Genomic DNA, 24,316 nt, shown 5'->3' on the forward strand with positions numbered 1-24,316 from the left:
AAATTTTTCTGCTATCATAATTATATGAACTGCTGATTCTATGTTTTGCACCTTAGCCCCAGAAGAACATTGTTTTGTTTTGCTGTACCATGTGTACAGTTGGATGATAATTAAACTTGAACTTGAGCTTGAACTCTGTTTTTCTTTGTGTTTACAGTACATATAAAAAGTATTCACCCCCCCCCCAGAAGTTTTCATGTTTTATTGCTTTACAACATTGAATCACAGTGGATTTAATTTGGCTTTTTTGATACTGATCAACAAAAAAAGTCTTTTGTGTCAAAGTGAAAACAGATCTCTGCAATGCGATCTAAATTAATTACAAATATAAAGCACAACATAATTGATTGCATAACTATTCACCTCCTTCAAGTCAGAATTTAGTCGATACACCTTTGGCAGCAATTACAGCCTTGAGTCTGTGTGGGTAGGTCTCTATCAGCTTTGCACATCTGGGCACTGAAATTTTTCCCCAGTCTTTACAAAACTGCTCAAGCTTTGTCAGATTGCATGGGGATCATGAGTGAACAGCCCTTTTTAAGTCCAGCCACAAATTCTCAATTGGATTGAGATCTGAATTCTGACTTTGCCACTGCAGGACATTAACTTTTTGTTTTTAAACCATTCCTGTGTAGCTTTAGCTTTATGCTTGGGGTCATTGTCTGGCTGGAAGACAAATCTTCTCCCAAGTCACAGTTCTCTTGCAGACTGCATCAGGTTTTCCTCCAAGATTTCCCTGTATTTTGCTGCATTCATTTTATCCTCTACCTTCTTCACAAGCCTTCCAGGGCCTGCTGCAGTGAAGCATCCACACAGCATGATGCTTCATGGTAGGGATGGTGTGTTTTTGATGATGTATGGTATTTGGCTTACACCAAAGACACTCTGTCCGCAAAGAATATAAGACGATGAGAGACATTAATCGTGTGAGTAGTCAGAGGCTTTTTCCCAGTGCCGAAATGGCTAAAAGGAGGGGGCACAGTTTTAAGGTGTTTGGAAGTAGGTACAGAGGAGATGTCAGAGGTAAGTTTTTTTACGCAGTGAGTGGTTAGTGCGTGGATTAGGCTGCCGGCGACGGTGGTGGAGTTGGATACGATATGGTCTTTTAAGAGACTCCTGGATAGGTACATGGAGTTTAGAAAAATAGAGGGCTATGGGTAACCTTAGGTAATTTCTAAGTAAGTACATCTTCAGAACAGCATTGTGGGCCGAAGGGCCTATATTGTGCTGTAGTTTTCTATGTTTCAAACATAGGATTTAGTCTGACGGCCAAAAAACCTCAATTTTGGTTTCATCTGACCATAGAACCTTCTTCCAGCTGACTTCAGAGTCTCCCACATGCCTCCTGGCAAACTCTAGCCAAGATTTCATGTGAGTCTTTTTTCAACAGTGGCTTTCTCTTGGCCACTCTCCAACAAAGCTGTGACTGGTGAAGCATCCGGGCAACAGTTGTTGTATGCGCAGTCTCTCCCATCTCAACCACTGAAGGTTGTAACTCCTCCAGAGTTGTCATTGGTTTCTTGGTGGCCTCCCTCACTAATTCCCATCTTGCATGGTCACTCAGTTTTTCAGGATGGCCTGCTCTAGGCAAATTTACAGCTGTGCTGTATTTTTTCCATTTCTTGTTGATTGACTTAACTGTACTCTGTGTGACATTCAGTGATTTGGAAATGTTCTTGTATCCATTTCCTGACTTGTGCTTTTCAATAACCTTTTAGCGGAGTTGCTTGGAGTGTTCTTTTGTCTTCATGGTGTAGTTTTTGCCAGGATACTGACTCACCAGCAGGTGGACCTTCCAGACTCAGGTGTATTGTTACTACAATCAGTTGAAACACCTTGACTGCACATAGATCTTCAAAAACAGATCTCCATTTAACTAATTATTCAATTTCTAAAACTAATTGGCTGCACCAGTGATGATATGGTGTGTCATATTAAATGGGGAGTGAATACTTATGCAATCAATTAGTTTTTTGTTTTATAGTAATTAATTTATACCACTTTGTAGAGATCTGTTTTCACTTTGACACAAAAAGGTATTTTGCTGTTGATCAGTGTCAAAAGAGCCAAATTAAATCCACTGTGATTCAATGTTGTGAAACAGTAAAACATGAAAACTTCAGGTGGGGGGGGCAGTTGAATACTTTTTATAGGCACTGTATCCAACTTTTTAGAAGTCAGTATTGACTCTGCTTCTAACAACCTTTCAGATAATTCATTTCAGATGAAAACAACTTACCACATAGAAACAAGTTCAATTTTCTTTCTCCTCTGGATCTATTAACCAACATCACACATCTGCATCATCTGGTTACTACATGCTTTATTGCTGGAAACCTTTTATCCCAAAATACTCTTTAAAAAAAATCACTTGTCTTTTCAATGGGTATTAACTTTGTTTGAACTTCGAAAATCCCAACCTCTCCTCTCTCTCTATATATAACTGAAGTACCTCATGCTTTCTACCTTTGTATGAGACATAAAACACAGAACATTTTGGAAACAATTGGTGGGTTAGGCAGCATGTATGGAACAAAAGAAAATTATGTTTCAGGTATGGAACTACTTGAGAAAATGTTGGTTTACAGTAGCAGTGAAGGTGGAGCATGGAAGGAAATCAAGGGGACAAGGGGGAAATGAAATTTGGATAAAATCATGTGTAGTATGCTGTTGAAAGCACGAATATGGGACATGCTCAGGAGTTCAGACTAAACACAAGAGAAACAGAAATGATGGCAGGCAGAAAGAATGAGTGATCTGAAGTTGGAGAATTGGATACTGAGTCCGAAAGGCTGTAAAATGCTCATACAGAAGTGTTATTCCTTGGACTGTGTTAAGCTTCATTATATCAGCGCAGAACCACAAACAAAAAATGATTTCAATGATGAATTAAAATGGAAAGCATCTTGAATCTTGGAGTCATACTTGCAAGCTGAACACAAGTGCTACTTGCTCACATTTGGCCAATATTCTTCAAAACATTTCCTATCTATGTACCTGCCTGACAGTCTTTTAGAAGTTGTTACTATACCTACCTCAACCTGCCCTGGCAGTTCATTCCATGTATGCATCACCCTCTGTTCCCTCTGAAGAGTTCTGTACTTTCCAGTCTATCTTGATGTGTACCTTGCACTTTATTTGTCTATCTGTAGGCACTTTCTCTATCACTGCAACACTCTATTTTGTATTCTGTTTTCTTTTTACTGCATTGGTGAAATTATATGCGGCATGATCTTTCCAAGTGGCACACAAAATAAGCTTTCTACTGTATCTCAGACCATGTGACAATATTGCAATACCAGTGTCACTACCACTCTGACCTATCTTTCTGTGTTTCCTGTTTTAACAAAGTTCAGTGTAAGTTTGAGGAACAGCACGCCATCTTCCATGTGGTTATGTTAGTCTTCTGGACTTATAGCGAATTCTGCAACTTCAGATAACGTTTTCTCTCTTTGTATCAGAGCTGGCCAATCCACTGGAAGTCATTCATCTGCAACATTGGTTCAAGTTTTCCTTCTCTATCGATATAGCCTGACTACTGGACTATTTCCCCAGCTCTGCAGATTACAACTTTTCTATTGCTTTGTTTATGACCTCTCACTTTAACTCCTCCCATTTCATACCTTTTATGTTCTTTTGTTCATAGCAACATAGAAAACCGACAGCAGAATACAGGTCCTTCGGCCCACAGTGCTGTGCCAAACATGTACTTACTTTAGAAATTACCTACAGTTACCCATAACCCTCTGTTTTCTGAGCTCCATGTACCTGTCCAGGAGTCTCTTAAAAGCCCCTATTGTATCCGCCTTCACCACCGTCACCGGCAGCCCATTCCATGCACTCACCACTCTCTGCGTAAAAAGCTTACCCCTGACATCTCCTCTGCACCTACTTCCAAGCACCTGTGCACTCTCATGTTAGCCATTTCAGCCCTGGGAAAAAGCCTCCAACTAGCCACATGATCAATGCCTTTCATCATCTTATACACCTCTATCAGGTCACCTCCCATCCTCTGTCGCTACAAGGAGAGAAGGCCGACTTCACTCCACCTATTCTCGTAAGGCATGCTCCCCAATCCAGGTAAAATCCTTGTAAATTTCCTCTATACCCTTTCTATGGTTTCCATATCCTTCCTGTAGTGAGGCAATTAGAACTGAACACAGTACTCCAGCTGGGGTCTCACTAAGGTTTTATATAGTTATAACATTACCTCACATCTCTTGAACTCAATCCCATGGTTGATGAAAGCCAACACACCATACAACTTCCTAACAACACTGTCAACCTGAGCAGCAGCTTTGAGTGTCCTATGGACTCAGACCCCAAGATCCCTTTGATGCTCCACACTGCCAAGAGTCTTACCATTAATACTATATTCTGCCATCATATTTGACCTACCAAAATGAACCACCTCACACTTATCTAGGTTCAACTCCAGCTGCCTCTTCTCAGTCCAGTTTTGCATCCTATTGATACCCTGCTATAACCTCTAACAGCCCTCCACACCTTTGTGTCATCAGCAAATTTACTAATCCATCCCTCCACTTCCTCATCCAGGTCATTTATAAAAATCACGAAGAGGAGGGGTCCCAGAACAGATCCCTGAGGCACACCACTGGCCACCGACCTCCATGCTTAATATGGCCCGTCTACAACCACTTCTGTGAAGGCCTTCTGTGGGCAAGCCAGTTCTGGATCCACAAAGCAAGGTGCTGTTGTATCCTATGCCTCCTTACTTTCTCAATAAGCCTTGCATGGGCTACCTTATCAAATGCCTTGCTGAATTCCATAAACACTACATCTACTGCTCTATCTTCATCAATGTGTTTAGTCACATTCTCAAAAAATTCAGTCAGGCTCATAAGGCACAACCTGCCTTTGACAAAGCCAAGCTGACTATTCCTACTCATGTTATGCCTCTCTAAATGTTCATAAATCCTGCCTCTCAGGATCTTCTCCATCAACTTATCAACCACTGAAGTAAGACTCACTGGTCTACAATTTCCCGAGCTATCTCTACTCCCTTTCTTGAATAAGGAAACAACATCTGCAACCCTTGAATCCTCCGGAACATCTCCCATCCCCATTGATGATACAAAGATCATTGTCAGAGGCTCAGTAATCTGCTCTCTTGCCTCACACAGCAGCCTGGGGTATATTTCGTCCGGTCCCGGTGACTTATCCAACTTGATGCTTTCGAAAGCTCCAGCACATCCTCTTTCTTAATGTCTATATGCTCAAGCTTTTTAGTCTGCTGTGTCATCCCTACAATTGCTGAAGTCCTTTTCCATAGTGAATACAGAAGCAAAGTATTCATTAAGTATCTCCACTACCTCCTCTGGTTCCATACACTTTTCCACTGTCACACTTTATTAGTCCTATTCTCTCACGTCTTATCCTCTTGCTTTTCACATACTTGATGGATACCTTGGTGTCGTCCTTGATCCTGCTCACCAAGGCCTTCTCATGATCTCTTCTGGCCCTCCTAATTTCATTCTTAAGCTCTTTCCCGCTAACCTTATAATTTTCTAGATCTCTGTCATTATCTCGTTTTTTTGAACCTTTTGTAAGTTTTTCTTCTTGACTAGATTTTCAACAGCCTTTGTACACCATGGTTCCTGTACCCTACCATCCTTTCCCTGTCTTATTGGAATGTACCTATGCGGAACGCCACGCAAGTATTTTCTGAGCATTTGCCACATTTCTGCCGTATATTTCCCTGAGAACATCTGTTCCCAGTTTATACTTCCAAGTTCCTGCCTGATAGCTTCATAATACCCCTTAATCCAATTAAACATTTTCCTAACCTGTCTGCTCCTATCCCTCTCCAAAACTATGGTAAAGGAGATAGAATTGTGATCACTATCTTCAAAATGCTCTCCCACTGAGAGACTTGACACCTGACCAGGTTCATTTCCCAATACCAGATCAAGTACAGCCTCTCTTCTTGTAGGCTTATCTATATATTGTGTCAGGAAACCTTCCTGAACACACCTAACAAACTCCACCCCATCTAAACTCCTTGCTCTGAGGAGATGCCAATCAATATTGGGGAAATTAAAATCTCCCACCACAACGACCCTGTTCATGCTCTCCCTCTCTTAACTGTCAAAACCTGATGGCTCAGTGTACAGTTTGTCACCACAGAAAGCTGGGCCTTATTCCAATTCCTCTATTCCATCCCTCCCCGCCCTCTCAGCAACTTAAAACTAACTTATTTTCAATCCCTTTCCCATCCATCATCCCTACTGGGGCATAGGTAGCTCACTATAGTCATCGGTCCTGGGCCAGTCTTTCACGTTGCCTCCAAGTGTAGTCCACCACCTTGGTGTATCCGTCCTCTCCTAGCAATGAGGTCTTTGGAGCTTCTATTGACGTTTCTGTAACACTGGGTTTTATGGGATGGGGTTGCTAGCCACATGCCCAACCCTCCTCTTTCCTTTTCAACTGGACTTGGGACCATCCATGGAGAAGTTAACTTATTTTCAACATTTCCAACATTTTCTGATTTTAATCCACGAACAAGAAAAGCCCATCCTTCTATTTTTCAGTGAATAGCTGAATAGCTTGGCTCCGAGCATGTTCAAACAGAAACATGATCCGTAAACTGCAGGTGGCCTACTGAGTGCTGGGTAACTTTGAATCTGGAGTTTAGTCCCTGTAGGTTGAACATTAGTGCTGAAGATCTGCTCACTCTTGCAGAAGGTTAGACATTGAACAAGCATTGTCCACTTGATCTTCACCATGCAACAACCCCTTGAAAAGTGCGGGGAACAGTGCACAGTACCAGCACAATGGCCTTTTTCCATCCACACCAGTACCATTGACTCCATCTGTTGGAAGGGAATTGGAGCAGCGTCTTCAAACAAGTTTATTTTGTCCTTACTCCATACACGCAATAAATTTAATAAATCATTCAGTCTACAACCACTTGTCATGTAGGTTGTTGGGATAGATCTTTACTGTTAATCTGACCAAACAGATGTGGACTGGGTTTTACTGTCTCATGCTGACAGCATTATTCCCTTTGTAATGTAGTTGATAGATATTCACCCCAAAGCTTTTTCATTGTCAAATGAGGAAAATAAAATCTGGATAAAGCTATGAAATGCTTATGAATCATCTATACACGAAGCTCGGACTCACATGTAGTCAAGAGGTGTATGTTCATGAAAGTAACCGATTTCCTATTTTAAAGTTTTATATAATCTGTTCATGTATAATACTGATTCATTTATTTATATTTATAATGAAAATTGTCTTTGTGAATGTCACACTGTAATTACGCCCTGTCACCACAGTAGCGTAGCAGTTCGTGCAACATTATTATAGCTCTGGGTATTAAAGTTCGGAGTTCAATTCTGCGTTCTTCTGTAAGAAAGTTTGTATATCCTTCCCATGTGCATATGGGTTTCCTCCAGGTGCTCCGGTTTCCTCTCGCAGTCCAAGGACGTACCGGTTAGTAGGTTAGTTGGTCATTGTAAATTGTCCTGTGATTAGGCTAGAGTTAAATCGGTGGGTTGCTGGGTGGAATGGCTTGGTGGGCTGAAAGGGTCTGTTCCACACTGTATCTCTAAATGAAATAAGAATGATCAAGCGCCTCTACCTGTGGGAGTATGAAATTACAACATGAAATTTATATATCATATCTAATGTATATGTTTCCCAGCAATAAATATGGTAATAGCGATCTATAATGGAAACAATCAACAGGAGCTGCACATAAACATACAGCGCTTTGTATGATAGGTGCATTATCTGTTTAACTGTGCTTAACTCCATAATATTAAAATCAGAATCAGGTTTAATATCACAGGCATAGGTCGTGAAATTTGTTGATTTGCGGCAGCAGTACATTGCAATACATATTTAAAAACTATAAATTGCAATAAGAATATATATAGATAGATGGATATAGATGCATACATTTATTAAATAGAGCAAAATAAGAAAAAGCAGTAGTGAGATAGTGTACATAGGTTCATTGCCGGTTCAGAAGTCTGATGGCAGTGGGTAGAAACTGTTCCTGAAACATTGAGCGATGGTGGCAATGAGAAGAGGGCATGTCCTGGGTAATGGAGGTCCTTAATGATGAATACCACCTTTTTGAGGCACTGCCTTTTGAAGATCTCCTGCATGCTGGAGAGGATGGTGCCCATGGTGAAGCTGGCTGAGTTTGCAACTTCCTGTAGCTTTTTCCAATCCTGTGCAGTGCCTCTCCATGCCATATCCCTGGAAGGATTTCAAGGTTTTTTATTTTTATCCCTAGTAAATTAATTAAATTTATTTACTTATTTATTTATTGAGATACAGAGTGGAATAGGCCTTTCCAGCCCTTCAAGCCACACCACCTAGCAACCACATATTCAACTCTAGCCTAATCGCAGGACAATTTACAATGACCAATTAACCTTCTATTGACCCGTGAAATATTAGCCCGTGTCCCTGAGTAATTTATACTTGCCACATGTAGTGAGTTCAATATTGTAAAAGTGAATATGAAGTTCCCTCAGTGATAACATTAGCCAGCAGTTGCACTTCTTTGATAGCTGATCTGCATAGTGTCAGTCATTCAGCAAATGGCAGAAAGTGGATTGTGGAATGAGAGATTGTAGTACAAACTCAGCGGCTGTGCTAGGACTGTATGATTCCCTCTGTCATCCCTGTTTTCTGTGCTGTGTATTAACAGAACTGATACTATAGTCACAGACAGGATACATCAGCGACCTGAGATAAGAAGTGAATGGTTATATAGCCAAATCCTAAATTCACCTGACAGGATCAAGCTTTCCTAATATAATCTCTTAATCAAAAGATCTTGTAACAGTGCTAGAAGATGTATATCAGTCATAATTATGATAGAAGATTGAATAATCAGAAAGGGTTGGATCACCTAGTCCTGCACCATTTTCTTAGATGCATGCATGCACAATCTATAATCCCCTGTGTGAAGCTTCTCTTTACCCGTCCTCTTATGCATACAGTACCAACCCTGAGTTCCACACCCATTAGTTATGTAGAAATACTGTGCTATTCCTTCGTGTACATTATCATTATGTGCCATGTCATATAATGTGTCATATCATGGTCTTTGACCATGATTGTTCTTGGCAACTTTTTCTACAGAAGTGCTTTGCCATTGCCTTCTGGGTAGTATCTTTTCAAGACAGGCGACCCCAACCGTTATCAATACTCTTCAGACATTGTCTGTCTGGCGTCAGTGATTGCCTAACCAGGACTTGTGATATACACCAGCTGCTCATACGACCATCCACCACCTGGTCCAATGGCTTCACGTGACCCAGATCGGGGTGACTAAGCAGGTGCTACACCTTGCCAAAGGGTAACCTGCAGGCTAGTGGGGGAAAGGAGTGCCTTACACCTCCTTTGGTAGAGATATATCTTCAATCTGCCACCCACAGCTTCAAAAAAAATGCTTCTGTGCAGTTGAAAAGCAGCTTAATCAGTCCTAGAACAACAATAACACAACCGTCACCATATTTCAGAAGTTTTCATAGACGTCATGAGAAGCATTTTATTGATGCCCATTTCTTCTCAAACCCACAACTGACTATCTTATCATTAATCTGCTTTACTATGCTGTCATCCTACATCTTTCAAGGTAATGTGTAAGTCAAGAGTATTGTACTATGAACAAATGCTTTGTATGATTAATGGCAATGAAAGTCTTACTTGCAGCAGCATCACAGACACATAGCATCATATTAGCAGCACAAAAAATAAATTAAAGATAAATCATGCACAATTTTTACAAAAAAGAATTCCAAAGGCTTCTATAGCAATCTTAATAGTCAAAGGTTAGCAAGGTACAAAACTGGCCCTCTTGAAGATCAGCATTGTTGTTTATGCATGGAATGGTAAGAGGTGGGGGAAGGTCTTAAATGTATCTGTACTTACTCACAGAGACTACAGAACTGGAATCAAAGAGTAGTGAGGTTATGGACTATATCTGGATTATGGAAGAGGAGGTGCTCGCTGTCTTGAGGCGAATTAGAGTGGATAAATCCCGAGGGCCTGACAAGTTATTCTCTCAGACCTTGTGGGGGGCTAGTTCTGAATTTGAAGAAACTCTGGCAGAGATATTTAAAATATCTTTAGCCACAGGTGATGTGCCAGAGATCGGGAGGATAGATAATGTATTTTTTCATAGATGCTGCCTGGCCTTCTGAGTTCCTCCTGCATTTTGTGTGTGTTGCTCAGATTTCCAGCATCTGCAGATTTTCTCCTGTTTGTTGTTCCCTTACTCAAAAATGGTTCTAAGAATAAGCCAGAAAATTATAGACCAGTGAGTCTGATGTCAGTTATGTGTAACTTAAAGGAAAGTATTCTAAGAGACAGGATATATAAGTATTTGGAAGCATAGGGTCTGATTAAGGATAGTCAACATAGCTTTGTGCGTTGTAGGTTGTGTCTAACCAATCTCATGGAGCTTTTCTGAGGAGGTTTTGAGGAAAGGTGGTAGACTTTGTCTTCTTGGAGTTTAGCAAGGCCATTGACAAAGTCCCACATGGGAGGCTGGCCCAGAAGGTTAAGTTGCTTGTCATTCAGGATGAAATAATCAATTGGATTCAACATTAACTATCCAGAGGATCCAGAGCCTGGTAGTAGATGAGTGTCTCTCTGACTAGTGGTGCGCCACCAGGATCAGTGCTGGGTCCATTGGTGTTAATGACTTAGATGATAATATGTTAAACTCAACCAGCAAATTTGCAGATGACGCAAGACTGGGGCATAGTAGACAGCATGAAAGGCTATCGGATCTCCCCAGATCATCTGGGCCATCTGAGAAAATGGCTGAAAAATGGCAGATGGAATTTAATGCAGATGAGTGTGAGGTGCTGTTCTTCGATAGGATAAACCAGGGTAGACTTACATAGTAAATGGTGCAGCACTGAGGTGGAACAAATGGATCTGGGGATATACATCGATAATTCCTCAAAAGTGGCATCAAAGATAGATGAGTTTGGAAAGATGGCTTTTGGCATATTGGCCTTCATAAGTTTGTGTATTGACAACAGGATGCTATGTTGAACTTGTACAAGATGCTGTTGAGGCCAAATTTGGGGTATTGTGCACTGTTCTGGTCACCTACCTACAGGAAAGATATCAATAAGCTTAAAAGAGTGCAGAGAAAATCTACAGGGGTATTGCTGGGACTTGAGAGCCTGAGTTACAGGGAAAGGTTAAATAGGTTAGAGCTTTATTCCCTGGAGCACAGGAGACTGAGGAGAGATCTTATAGAGATATGCAAAATGATGAGGGGTATCAATAGGGTGAATGCATTCTGGCGTTTTCTCCCTCACCTTGGATAAGACTAGAACTAGAGATCACAGCTTTAGGGTGAAAGGTGAAATATTTGCGGGAAATCTGTGGGGTAACTTCATTCAGAGGGTGGTGTGAATGTGGAACGAGCTGCCAACAGATTTGGTAGTTCTGGGTTCAGTTGTAAGATTTAAGAGAAATTTGGACAGGTACATGGATGAGAGTGGTATGGAAGCTTATGGTCCAAATGCAGGTAGATAGGACTATCAGAAGACCAAACCAGCATGAAGTTGGTGAACCAAAGGACCTTTCTCTGTGCTGTCGTACTCTATGACTCTATTTAGAACAAAAGAACACAAAGTCCATTTCAATGCAAAGTGATCAAAGTTGTCATAATACAGCTTAGCTATAGTGATTAGGGTGTACTAGTTGAACTGCATGTGTTCTTTACAGGTACGCACATTGAAATGGAAGAGATGAATAATTAAATGTATACAGAGAGAAGATCGATTGGAAGAGGCCTTTGAAAGGAAAGCTCTCCAAGTACGCAGGACTGTTCAGCAACTGTCAGCAGGCTGGATGGAAAGCGAGGTGTCTCCCAGTGGAGGTTGGATGTAGGGGATTCGCAGCCCGTTCTTTAGTTAGAGCCTTCAGCAATTTGGGCATCGAGGGAGAGAGGAAGAGGAGAGCCATCCGCAGTACCACCAATGCAGCAGAGAGGGCCTCAAGATGGCTGTGGCTCAAAAGAGGGGAGCCACGGGGTCATAAGTAGCTAGCCATGTGGACACAAGCTGGGGTCTGATCAGCCCCGGCTGGGTCACCTGGAGGAGGGTGTATGATGTTGAAAGACCTGAAACACCCAGTGATTCCAGGAACATCACTGAAGGTGTGTCCAGAAGCATCAATAGATGTATATACACGGCCATGTCAGCCATTCCAAGTACTTCTTGCATATGCATTCTTGTCAGTGTTGCATCATTTAATTTTGAATAGGTATTGCCAAAACCCATGCACAAACAGCAGCACAAAAAACTGACTGTTTTCATTTAATGGCATTTGTAGCCCTCAGCCAGAGCTGCATGAAGTTGCCTGGAGAAGGAGTTTTGTTCAAATGCCTATCTTTTTGTGTGATATGTGTTGCAATTCTCTGCCAACATTATGTTAGTGCAGCCAATAATTTATCAACATATTGTTAAATTGCTTACCGGTGATTGCATGGAAAATGAATGAAATGCAAAAGTGATCACATTTTCCTGCTGAGTTATGCTGGTTGAGTTAAATGAATGCACTGTTTGGGTCAAAAGGCCATTTCAATGTACATTGTAAATGTTCTTTTGCATCATAAGAGGTTACAAAAAACGTTTTCAGTTCCTTGTCACATGGATAGAAGGGCAGAAGGGCTTGTTTCTGTACTGTTGTGCTCCATGACTCTATGACTAAATCTTACAGCAGGTCCCAAGCTGAGTAAACGGATCTCCCACAAGCACTTTATTTCACTCTACTGATGACAGCTCCTAACTGAAGGCCTTTCATTATTCACCTTTCATGTAAACTTCCTGATTCTATCAGTGATTCCTTGATAGTAGCACTGTATGGATTCTGCTGCCACTGATCATCTGTTGCACTTAAATGTAGCACTTTGAAGTGGCCATCCCACTCAATAATATTCTGCCTTGAGTAATTAAAAGTAATAGTACCCAAGGTCATGAAAAGAAAGATCAGAAATGGTGAAACCTGGACTTACAAAAATGGCAAAGACAATTCTATCAATAAGCTCAAAAAGCCACTCGGGTCCAAAACATCAGACAGTTACATGCAAAGAGAATTCCTAGCACGCTGTTCACTTCAACACTCCCAGGATATATTGCAGCCAAGTCAATAACAAATCCTGCACATAACTCTGATAGATTCTTACAGGAACAGTTCAGTGCAATAACCCAGTAAAACTCTATCAGTATATTGCCCAACAGACACTAATAGGTGGAGTACTGCACAGATTAGGAGATAAATTACCCACCTCCTTACTCAAGCAAATGAGACCTCGTGATGACAATTTCCTGTCTTAATAAGAGATCCCGCAGTACTGAGCTGGTGTGTTGGCCGAAACTCTGTGTTCTGACTCTCCAGGGTGAATGCTTTCGATTGAGTTAAAATGAAACCTACTGATAGAACTTTTTTGGATCAGATTGGCTAAAATATTCACAGTGAAAGTGCATGATTTAAATCTATTTTAATGTAAGTTTTTTTGTTGAGTGGGTGATTATATATAAAATGTACCTCGATAAACTAAACACATTCAACAGCAGCTTACTATGAGCTCAGCTCTAAATTCCCACTACTGTTCACACCAAGATGATATCTACTCAAGTTAATTTTTAGCAGGGTCGAACTTCATACCCACTCTGTACCTTCCACCATAGCAATAAAGTTGTACTTTATGTTAAGAGGCAAAAATAATGTCATGGGTATTAAAGGGTGGATAAAGGTGAGGTAGATAATGAAAGGGGAAGTGAAAGGTAAAGAGACCAAAGAGGTGGGAGAGAACTGGAGGTGGAATAGAAGAACAGTCAGAGAGAGAGGAAGGAGAATAGGGGGACAGCACACATCAGAAGCCAGTTGCTGCTGTATGCAACTGATAGTATCGTCAAAATTAAACCGAATATGTGGTACTGTAGAATCTCTATCAGCCTGTCTACTCACCCTACAGAAGGAGCATCGACAAGCTGTTTCTGATGAAGCAACAAATTAAGCGGCTATCTGTCTTTTTAAAAAATAGTTCAGATGCCGTTTGGTTTTTTTTCATGTGTGGTGATGTCGTTCTTGGATCCAGCTCCCTCCGACATTCTGAGTTCCTCTCACAAGTAGTAACCTGAGTTCGGATGAGAACCTCTCGTTCCAGCATTTTAGATTTTTACTACCTCGTTCAAAGCCTGGTTTCTCTTCATGCCTAATTGCTATTTACAAATGGATATATCCTTAGCGTGAACGAAGGACTTACATTCACACTTGGTACTTATCACTGGGTTTCTGAAGCACGACTATACAGCGAGGGAGGATGGGAGGAGGAGGAGGAAGGGGTTGCCTGCTGGCCTTGTTTCCATGGTATTCCCTGTTGAACATTTGAATGCCGTATTATTCATGTGCAAGCCAGAGCCTGGAAAAATCTCGGCACACCTGAGACTGGGAACAGACTGAATTCCTTTATGCTCTTGACTTGGATGTTTAAGGGGGAAAGCTTCAAAAGAAAAGAATCCTTTCTCAATATTTGTGTTTCTGTGAGGTGAAAAGTGACTTAAAGATAATTTTACTGCTCGCTAGCTGAGAGCCCAGGCTGATACTGCTACATTGTGGGAAGCACTGTTTAGGAAATATGCAGGCAGCCCTCAGCAAAGGATATATGTGGTGCACTTCGTAGCCCGAAATCCAGCAGGCCTAAGGTTCTTCCACCAGGGAGAGCATGAAGAAGTTTGCCTCCACTCGCAGTTTGAACAAGATCCTTCAGCAGTGTGATGATTCCTGTCAGGATTACGACGAGATTCAGGCAGTGGAGAAAAAATGGCACTTGCACATCGGAGGTGCTAGAAAGGTCCTGGCCAGAAAGTCAAACCTCTCGTCTCTTTTTATTTCAGCCCCACCACCCCCGAAGAGGGCACCAAGTACTACACTGACTCTCCGCTCCAAATCCATGACTGCTGAACTCGAGGAGTTAGGTAAGATATAATCTGTTTATTAATACAATATATTTTCTGATTGATAACCCACTGATGAATTATTTCATGAGGCACTGTACAATCTGTGTATGTTTCAATGTCAGCTACAGACAAAAGTTAATCTTTTACTTCTGTCTCGTACTGTATAGCCCATGCGTGTCAGCAACAATACATGTGCAGTACACACTGGGTTAAGGGCTTGAATAGCTACAAAGCCCCTGAATGCTCAGTGTTATCTGCTGTATGCATAGTGCACTAAGCCTAAAATTGTATGATTTGCTGGTACTTATGCTGCAAGGGTAACTAAGTGTTAGTAGTGTTATATTTGTTTATTTCAAGTTGGGCTATGGCTGTTGCAAATAGGACTGGAGTTTAATTGTTCAGCTGTGCTAAACTATGAACATGGTAGTTTGAATCTTTCTGGGAATTGCCATGGCTCATGTGGTTACAGTGCTGATGTATATTGGATTGTGTGCTTACAGGATTGACTGGTTTGTAAACATGGATTAAGACTCAACCAGTACATCTGAAGTTTGCTTGAGGGCAGATTGGTTAACGGTGAATGAACTGAAAAAGAACAATTTTTAACAGTGGCAAGATGTGATTTTCTGTTCACTATGAATTGTTCATAATTCCCATAACCTAACACTCCAATGTTTCAGTAGTCCTCAGTTCTTTCATCAGAGTCATAGAAAGATACAACACTGAATTAGGACCTTCAGCCCAAATAAGTACCCATCCAACATGCTGTCAATCCTACATTCATCCCATTATTATTTCCTCCCATGTTCTCATCAACTCCCTCCAAATTCTAGCCTTCATTGAAGCCAGAATAGCTGGAAAAAATCACACATTCAGAGAAATAATCTGCAAACTCCACATAAGTAGGACCCAGGCCAGGATTGAACCCAGATCCCTGGCACATTTTTGAAGCTTATTCAATCTTTAAGTAAATAGGGTTGTCTCCATATTAATTTTATGATTTTGATCTACTAATTTACAGCTCCTTGTTCTACTATTATGTACCCCTGATGCCATGTACAGGCTCAATAAGGCCAGACATGGTATTACCTTCTTCAGAAACAGTACCTGCCAGGGTTCTTTAATGTTTTTCTTTCAATAGGTTGAACATTGTTGGCAGAACTTATTGCCTGTCCCAAATTGTGCTTGTGACTTGCAGTGAACTGCCTTAGGAGCCACTGCATTCTGCACTGAAGTGACACTGGGTAAAGGTCAAGGATTTTAAGGCAGCACCCATGAAAACATTGACACTATCTTTTAAAGTCAAATTGATGTATGAGTTGGAGGGTCATCATGTTGGTAGTGTTTACATGTTCTGGTACCCTTGTCTTAGATGGAAGTAGAACTTCTGTCAAGGAAGTCCAGTTTAGTTCCTGCATTGCAACTCATAGGGAGTGCAAACCGTAGCTGTGCTTCATCTCTGAAATTCAGAGATCCACCTTTGGGTCAAAACTAATGTGGTCCTGTGAAATTTAGACTCAGCATGAGTAGAAAGGTTATTGATGAGTGTCCTTTGACACGGTTGTTCTGGACATATTTCATCACATTGCTTCTGATTGAAACGAAGCTAATGGGAAGGAATTGCCTCGACTGTGTTATTCTAACATCTCATGAACTGGATATACCTGAGCAATTCTCCAGATCATCTTGACTGTACTCCCCACAGAAAATAGCTCCCACATACTGTATAATCTCTGAACTGACAAGTTAAAGAGCAAGATACACTCCCATTAAAGTCAAAGTTTATTGTGTAATCACTGGAATCGAGCTTAATGTTCTGCTAACGGGTTATCTATTGGTGGGACCTCAGGTGGCTGTAGACGCTGATCCAGACTTGGAAACTCACAATGGGAGCTGACTTGGATGGAGCTGGGAAACTGAGTCCTGCTGACGGGTCTCAGCCAGAAGCACCGACTGAACTCTTTTCCATAGATGCTGTCTGGCCTGCTGAGTTCCTCCATCAGTTTCTGTGTGATAACTGGGTCCAGGATTGTGAAGTGGGATTATTCCACTGCCCAGTGACCCAGACACACACAGGACACACACTACAAGGGAACGCGCTATCTTAGATCTGGTCCTGTGCAATGAGACAGGTAAAATTTGTGATCTTGTAGTTAGGGATTATCTTGGAAAGAGTGATCACACTATGATTGAGTTTCCCATACAAATGGAGGGTGCAGTAGTTCGATCTAAAACCAGTGTATTATGTCTTAACAATGGAAACTACAATGGGATGAGGGAGGATTTGGCTAGTGTATACTGGGAACACAATATGGTGGGACAGTTGAGGAACAGTGGAAGACTTTCAAAGAGATTTTTCATGGTGCTCAACAAAAGTATATTCCAGTTAAAAGCAAAGGCAGTAAGAGTGGGGAGAGCCAACCTTGAATAGCTAAGGAAATAAAAGAAGGCGTCAAACTAAAAGGTTATGCGTACAAAGTCGCCAAGAATAGTGGAAAACTGGAAGACTGGGAAAAGTTTAAAAAGCAACAAAGAACCACAAAGCAAGCAATAAAGAAAGAGCAGATAGATTATGAAAATAAACTAGCACAACATATAAAAGTTTTTATAATTTTATACAGCGGAAAAGGGTGGCTAAAGTGAATGCAGGTCCCTTGGAGGTCAAGAAGGGGGAATTGAATATAACTACAGCTATGAGGATCCCTGAGGCACCTGGTGACCCCAGGATCTCCATCTCAGAAGCCGATATTAGGCTGTCTTTAAAGAGAGTGAACCCTCACAAAGCGGAAGGTCCCAAAAAGAGTACCTGGTAAGGCTCTGAAAACCAGTGCCAACCAACTGGCAGGAGTATTCAAGGACATTTTCAACCTCTCAGTGCTACGAACAGAAGTTTTCACTTGTTGCAAAAAGGCAACAATTATACCAGTGCCTAAGAAGAATAATGTGAGCTGCCTTAATGACTATTGCCTGGTAGCACTCACACCGACAGTGATGAAATACTTTGAAAGGTTGGTCATGTCTAGACTGAACTCCTGCCTCAGTAAGGACCTGCACCCATTGCAATTTGCCTATCACCACAATAGGTCAATGGCAGATGCAATCTCAATGGCTCTTCACACGGCTTTAGACCACCTGGACAACAAAGACACCTCTGTCAGGCTGCTGTTCAGCATTTAATACCATCATTCCCACAACCCTGATTGAGAGGTTACAGAACCTGGGCCTCTGCACCTCCCTCTGCAATTGGATCCTCGACTTCCTAACCGGAAGACCACAATCTGTGTGGATTGGTGATTACATCTCCTCCTCACTGACGCTCAACACTGGCACACCTCAGGGGTGTGTACTTAGCCCACTGCTCTATTTTCTCGATACACATGACTGTGTGGCTAAGCATAGCTTAAATTCCATCTATAAATTTGCTGACGATACAACCATTGTTGGTAGAATCTCAGGTGGTGATGAGAGGGCGTACAGGAGTGAGATATGCCAACTAGTGGAGTGGTGCCACAGCAACAACCTGGCACAGGTTGTAAGACGAAAGAGCCAATTATCGACTTCAGGAAGGGTAAGGTGAGGGAACAGATGCCAATCCTCGTAGAGGGATCAGAAGTGGAGAGAGTGAGCAGCTTCAAGTTCCTGGGTGTCAAGATCTCTGAGGATCTAACCTGGTCCCAACATATTGATTTAGTTATAAAGAAGGCAAGACAGTGGTTATACCTTATTAGGAGTTTGAAGAGATTTGGCATGTCAAAAAATACGCTAAAAACTTCTATAGTTGTACCGTGGAGAGCATTCTGACAGGCTGCATCACTGTCTGGTATGGGGGGGGCTATTGCACAGAACCGATAGAAGCTGCAGAGAGTTGTAAATTTAGTCAGCTCCATTTTGGGTACTAGCCTACGAAGTACTCAGGACATCTTCAAGGAGCTGTGTGTCAGAAAGCCAGTGTCCGTTATTAAGGACCTCCAGCACCCAGGGCATGCCCTTTTCTCACTGTTACCATCAGCTAGGAGGTACAGAAGCCTGAAGGCACACACGCAGTGATTCAGGAACAGCTTCTTCCGCTCTGCCATCTGATTCCTAAATGGACATTGAACCGTTGAACACTACCTCACTTTTTTTAATATATATTATTTTTGTTTTTTGCACAAATTTTAATCTATTCATTATAAGTATACTGTTATTTATTTATTTTCTTCTATATTATGTATTGCATTGAACTGCTGCTACTAAGTTAACAAATTTCACGACACATGCTGGTGATAATAAACCGGATTCTGATTCTGATATTGGGTAATGAGGAAATGGCAGAGGCTTTGAATGACTATTTTGTGGTGATCTTCATGGTGAAGGACACATGTAACGTGTCAAAGAGAGGCGTTATGGATGCAACGGGAAGTGAGGACCTCAATACAGTAGCTATCACTAAAGAGATGGTGCTGAGAAAACTTGTGGGCCTGAAGATAGATAAGACCCCTGGTTCTGATGGAATGCATCCCAGGGTACTGAAAGAAATGGCAGAAGTTATAGTAGAGGCTTTGGTGATAAATTACCAAAATTCTCTGTACTCTGGGCAGGTCCCAGTGGACTGGAAGACACCAAATGTCAAGCCACTGTTCAAAAAAGATGTAGGCAAAAGAAAGGTAACTATAGGCCAATTAGTTTAACATCTGTTGTTGAGAAAATGCTTGAAGCTATCATTAAAGAAGAAATAAGGAGGCATCTGGAAAGAAATGGATCCATCAGGCAGACGCTGCATGGATTCAGCAAAGGCAGGTCCTGTTTGACAAACTTACTGGAGTTCTTTGAGGATATAATGAGTGCAGTGGATAGAGGGGGACAGATGGACATTATTTACTTGGATTTCCAGAAGATTATCGATAAGATGCCGCATAAAAGACTTATCCATAAGATAAGGATGCATAGAGTTGGGTTGGTGTATTAGCATCGATAGAGGATTGGTTAACCAATAGAAAGCAGAGAGTTGGTATGCATGGGTGTTATTCTGGTTGGCAATTAATGGTGAGCGGTGTGCCACAGGAGTCGGTGCCGGGCCCGCAACTGTTCACGATATTCGTTAATAATCTGGAAAAGGGGGCTGAATGTGGTGTATCAAAGTTTGCTGATGACACTAAGTTGAGTGGAAAAGCAAATTGTGCAGAAGATACAGAGAGTCTGGAGAGAGATATAGATAGGTTAAGTGAATGGGCAAGGGTCGCACATGGAGTAGATTGTTGGTAAATGCGAGGTCATCCACTTTGGAAGGAAAAATAGAAGCGCTGATTATTATTTAAATGATTTTAAAAATTGCAGCATGCTGCTGTGCAGAGGGACTTGGGAGGGCTTGTGCATGAATCACAAAGAATTGGTTTGCAGGTACAGCAGGCTATCAAGAAAGCTCATAGAATGTTGGCCTTCATTGCTAGAGGGATTGAATTTAAGAGCAGGGAGGTTGTGCTCCAACTATACAGGGTACTGGTGAGGCCGCACCTGGAGTACTGCGTGCAGTCCTGGTCTCCTTACCTGAGGAAGGATATACTGGCTTTGGAGGCGGTGCAGAGGAGGTTCACCAGGTGTAGAGAGGAGCACCTCTGAACGCACATATCAAACTTAGGATGTCAGGCTGTACTAGCAGAAGACCACAGACATACGTGAAGTGGCCATTTTATTAGGTAAATAAGGTACCTAATAAAGTAGCCACTGAGTGTACTCTATTTAAATGGTGCGGCTCAAAGATCACTGTTCTCTGACTGTCTAACTGTACCTTCATTGCTGTCTGCTTCCCAATGAAATGAATGAATGGAGAATCTGACTAGCAATCCCATTTCTATTTAAGATGAAAAGTGTCCGTATTGGACCATACGATTTAGATGCAGAATTAGGCCATTTGGCCCATCGAGTATGCTCTGCCATTTCATCATGGCTAATCTAATTTTCCTTTCAGCTCTAATCTTCTGCCTTCTCCCCATATCCCTTCATACCCCGACCAATCAAGAATCAGTCAAGCTCTGTCTTAAATATACATAAGGACTTGGCCTCCACAGCTGCCTATGTCAAGGAATTCCGCAGATTCGCCACTGGCTGGCTAAAGAAATTCCTCCTCATCTCAGTTCTAAAAGGACATCCCTCTACTCTGAGGCTGTGTCATGTGATCTTTGACTCTCTCACCGTAAGAAAGATCCTCTCCACATTCACTCCATCAAGGCCTTTCGCCATTTGATAGTTTTCAATGAAGTCACCCTTCATTCTTCCGAATTCTAGTGAAAACAGGCCCAGAGCCATCAAACGCTCTTCATATGACAAGCCATTCAATCTTGGGATAATTTTTGTAAACCCCCTTTGAACCCATTCCAGTTTCAGTATGTCCCTTCCAAGTGAGGCTTTACCAGTGCTTTATAAAGTCTCAACATAACATTCTTCCTTTTGTATTCTAGTCCTCTTGAAAAGAATGCAAAAATCGCATTTGCCTTTCTTACCACAGACTCAACCTGCAATTTAACCTTTAAGGAAACCTGCGTAAGGACTCCCAAATTCCTTTGCACCTCAGTTTCTTATTTTTTTTCATTTAGAAAATAGTCAAACCTTTCATCTTTTCTACCAAAGTGCATGAGCATACATTTCCCGACACTATATTCCATCTGCCTTTTCTTTGCCCATTCTCCTAATCTGTTGAAGTCCTTCTGTAGCCCCCCTACTTTCTCAAAGCTACATTTTCCTCCAACTATCTTCATACCATCTACAAACTTTGCAACAAAGCCATCAGTTTCATACAATGTAAAAAGAATCGGTTCCAACACAGACCGCTGTGGAACATCATTTGTCACCACAGCTATCCAGAAGGGGTCCCCTTCATTCCCACTCTACCTCCTGCCAATCAGCCACTGCTTTATCCATGCTAGGATCTTTCCTGTAATGCGATGGGCTTGTAGATTGTTAAGCAGCCTCATGTGTGGCAACTTGTCAAAGTTCTTCTGAAAATCCAAGTACAAACATCAACCGATTCTCCTTTGTCTATCCTGCTTATTTCTTCAAAGAATTGCAACAGATTTGTTGAGCATGATTTTCCCCTGAGGTAACCGTGCTGACAACGGCCTATTTTATCACACTTAATAATCAACTCCAACGTATGCCCAACCACTGAGGTCAGACTAACTAGCCCCTAGTTTCCCTTCTTCTGCCTCCCTCCCTTCTTGAAGAGTAGAGTGGCATTTGCAATTTTCCCATCTTCCAGAACCATTCCAGAATCTAGTGATTCTTGAAAGATCATTACTACTGCCTCCACAATCTATTCAGCCACCTCTTTCAGAACTCTGAGGTGTACACCATCTGGTCCAGGTGACTTACCTACCTTCAAACCTTCCAGTTTCCCAAGAGCCTTCTCTCTAGTTCTGGTAACTTCACACACTTCATGACCCCTGGCTTCTGGAACTTCAACCATACTGCTAGTGCCTTCCACAGTGAAGGCTGATGCAGAATACTTATTCAGTTCATCTGCCATTTCCTCATCCCCCATTACTCCCTCTCCAGCACAATTTTCCTGCAGTCCGATATCCACTCTCACCTATCTTTTACACTATTAGATATCTGAAGAAAGATATTGATTGGTTTACAAATCTTCCAACAGTCAGGCAATCCAATTGGTTTCATTTGCCATACTGCTACAGGTTGCTACTACCCCGGAAGAGTCCACACCTTTAGTTGAAGACAGCTGAGAAAGAGAGTAGCAAAGAAAATCGCAAAAGGATCTTATTCTGGAGGCTCAACATCAATGAGAATGCACTTAGTGACTCAGTCACTCCGTCAAATTCACAAATTCAAATTCTGTTGATTTAAAGACATTACCACGGAGGCAGGGATTTTGGCTGGCATTGACATAAATGATTAAGTTGTGCTATTTCAGGATCTAGTGTTAGGCATTGAGCAGAATGAGATATTAGTCAGCACTCTGGCCTTGAATAAATCATGCAAATAGACACTATTGAATAGGAGTATTTTAAAGGTTTCATACCCCCACATGAGGCACAACTATATATGTGTACGTATAGGATGTTAGATTACAGTGGAGGTGGCACAAGTCAGAACTACTGTATAACACAATCAAATGTTTAAGAGGAATTCAGTCAGAATTTAAGCACAAGAAAAGGTACAAGTACCCTGCCCCTTCCTTGTATCTACAGCAGATTCAAAACAACTAATACTCCCATCCTTTTTATACTTCGGTGTCTTCCTTCCCCAATACTGGTGTCAGAAATTTAAGTTTAAGTTCAAGTTCGAATGTCATTCAACTATACATGAACACAGCCAAATGAAATAGTGGTCCTCCTGGGCCAAGGTACAAAACACAATACCAACAGTCACACTCAGCACAAGGCACATATAGCACAATAAGACAGCAATAAACATATAGTCACCCAGAAGTATATATAATGTAGCCCAAGTCCCTGAGTCCATGAATGTTTTCAGCAAGAGCAAGACAGCAGCAGTCTGCAGATGAATGTTCACTAATTCACTAATGGGGTAGACCTGTAGTACTTAATGCACTGCAGTGTCTGGCAATTATAACAAAGGTGTTCAAAACAGACAATAGTACCTTTGGTTGGCCACATGGAGACCGCTGCATCAGGACGTGCTGCCATCTTACCAGAAGTAGCCTGACACTAAAAACATGAGAAGGAGAGGAACCTTTCCGTCCATCACCCTTGCTAAAAATCTTCTGATCAATTTTCAAAATTTGTGTGTTATCACCCTGACCATGAATACAAGGAAGGTGACAGTTTCTGACTCTGTGCACATAGCTGACCTATGCAGGCCACTAGTCACATCTCTGCTCCATTGTTTAGCATAATGTGATTGTTCAGGAAACACACATAAAAATTGCTGGTGAACGCAGTAGGCCAGGCAGCATCTATGGGAAGAGGTAGAGTCGACGTTTCGTGCCGAGGCCCTTCGTCAGGACTAACTGAAAGAAGAGATAGTAAGACATAGAAACATAGAAAATAGGTGCAGGAGTAGGCCATTTGGCCCTTCGAGCCTGCACCGCCATTCAGTATGATCATGGCTGATCATCCAACTCAGAACCCTGTACCTGCCTTCTCTCCATACCCCCTGATCTCTTTAGCCACAAAGACCATATCTAACTCCCTCTTAAATATAGCCAATGAACTGGCCTTAACTGTTTCCTGTGGCAGAGAATTCCACAGATTCACCACTCTCTGTGTGAAGAAGTTTTTCCTCATCTCGGTCCTAAAAGGCTTCCCCTTTATCCTTAAACTGTGATCCCTCATTCTGGACTTCCCCAACATCGGGAACAATCTTCCTGCATCTACCCTTTAGAATTT

At 41.7% G+C, this 24,316-nt stretch overlaps 1 protein-coding gene across 6 annotated transcripts in view; it reads left to right on the forward strand.

Annotated features, from left to right (window-relative positions):
* Nucleotides 1–24,316, forward strand: part of shank3a (SH3 and multiple ankyrin repeat domains 3a) — a 1,110,717-nt gene that overhangs the window by 970,219 nt on the left and 116,182 nt on the right. For all 6 annotated transcript variants that reach the window (XM_063072946.1, XM_063072949.1, XM_063072948.1 and 3 more), the window contains one exon: nt 14,913–14,993. In XM_063072946.1, the coding sequence (XP_062929016.1) occupies nt 14,913–14,993 (81 nt within the window). The remainder of the gene's footprint in view (nt 1–14,912; nt 14,994–24,316) is intronic.

This window comes from Mobula hypostoma, chromosome 20 (assembly GCF_963921235.1).
Source record: "Mobula hypostoma chromosome 20, sMobHyp1.1, whole genome shotgun sequence".
Classification (NCBI taxonomy): domain Eukaryota; kingdom Metazoa; phylum Chordata; class Chondrichthyes; order Myliobatiformes; family Myliobatidae; genus Mobula; species Mobula hypostoma.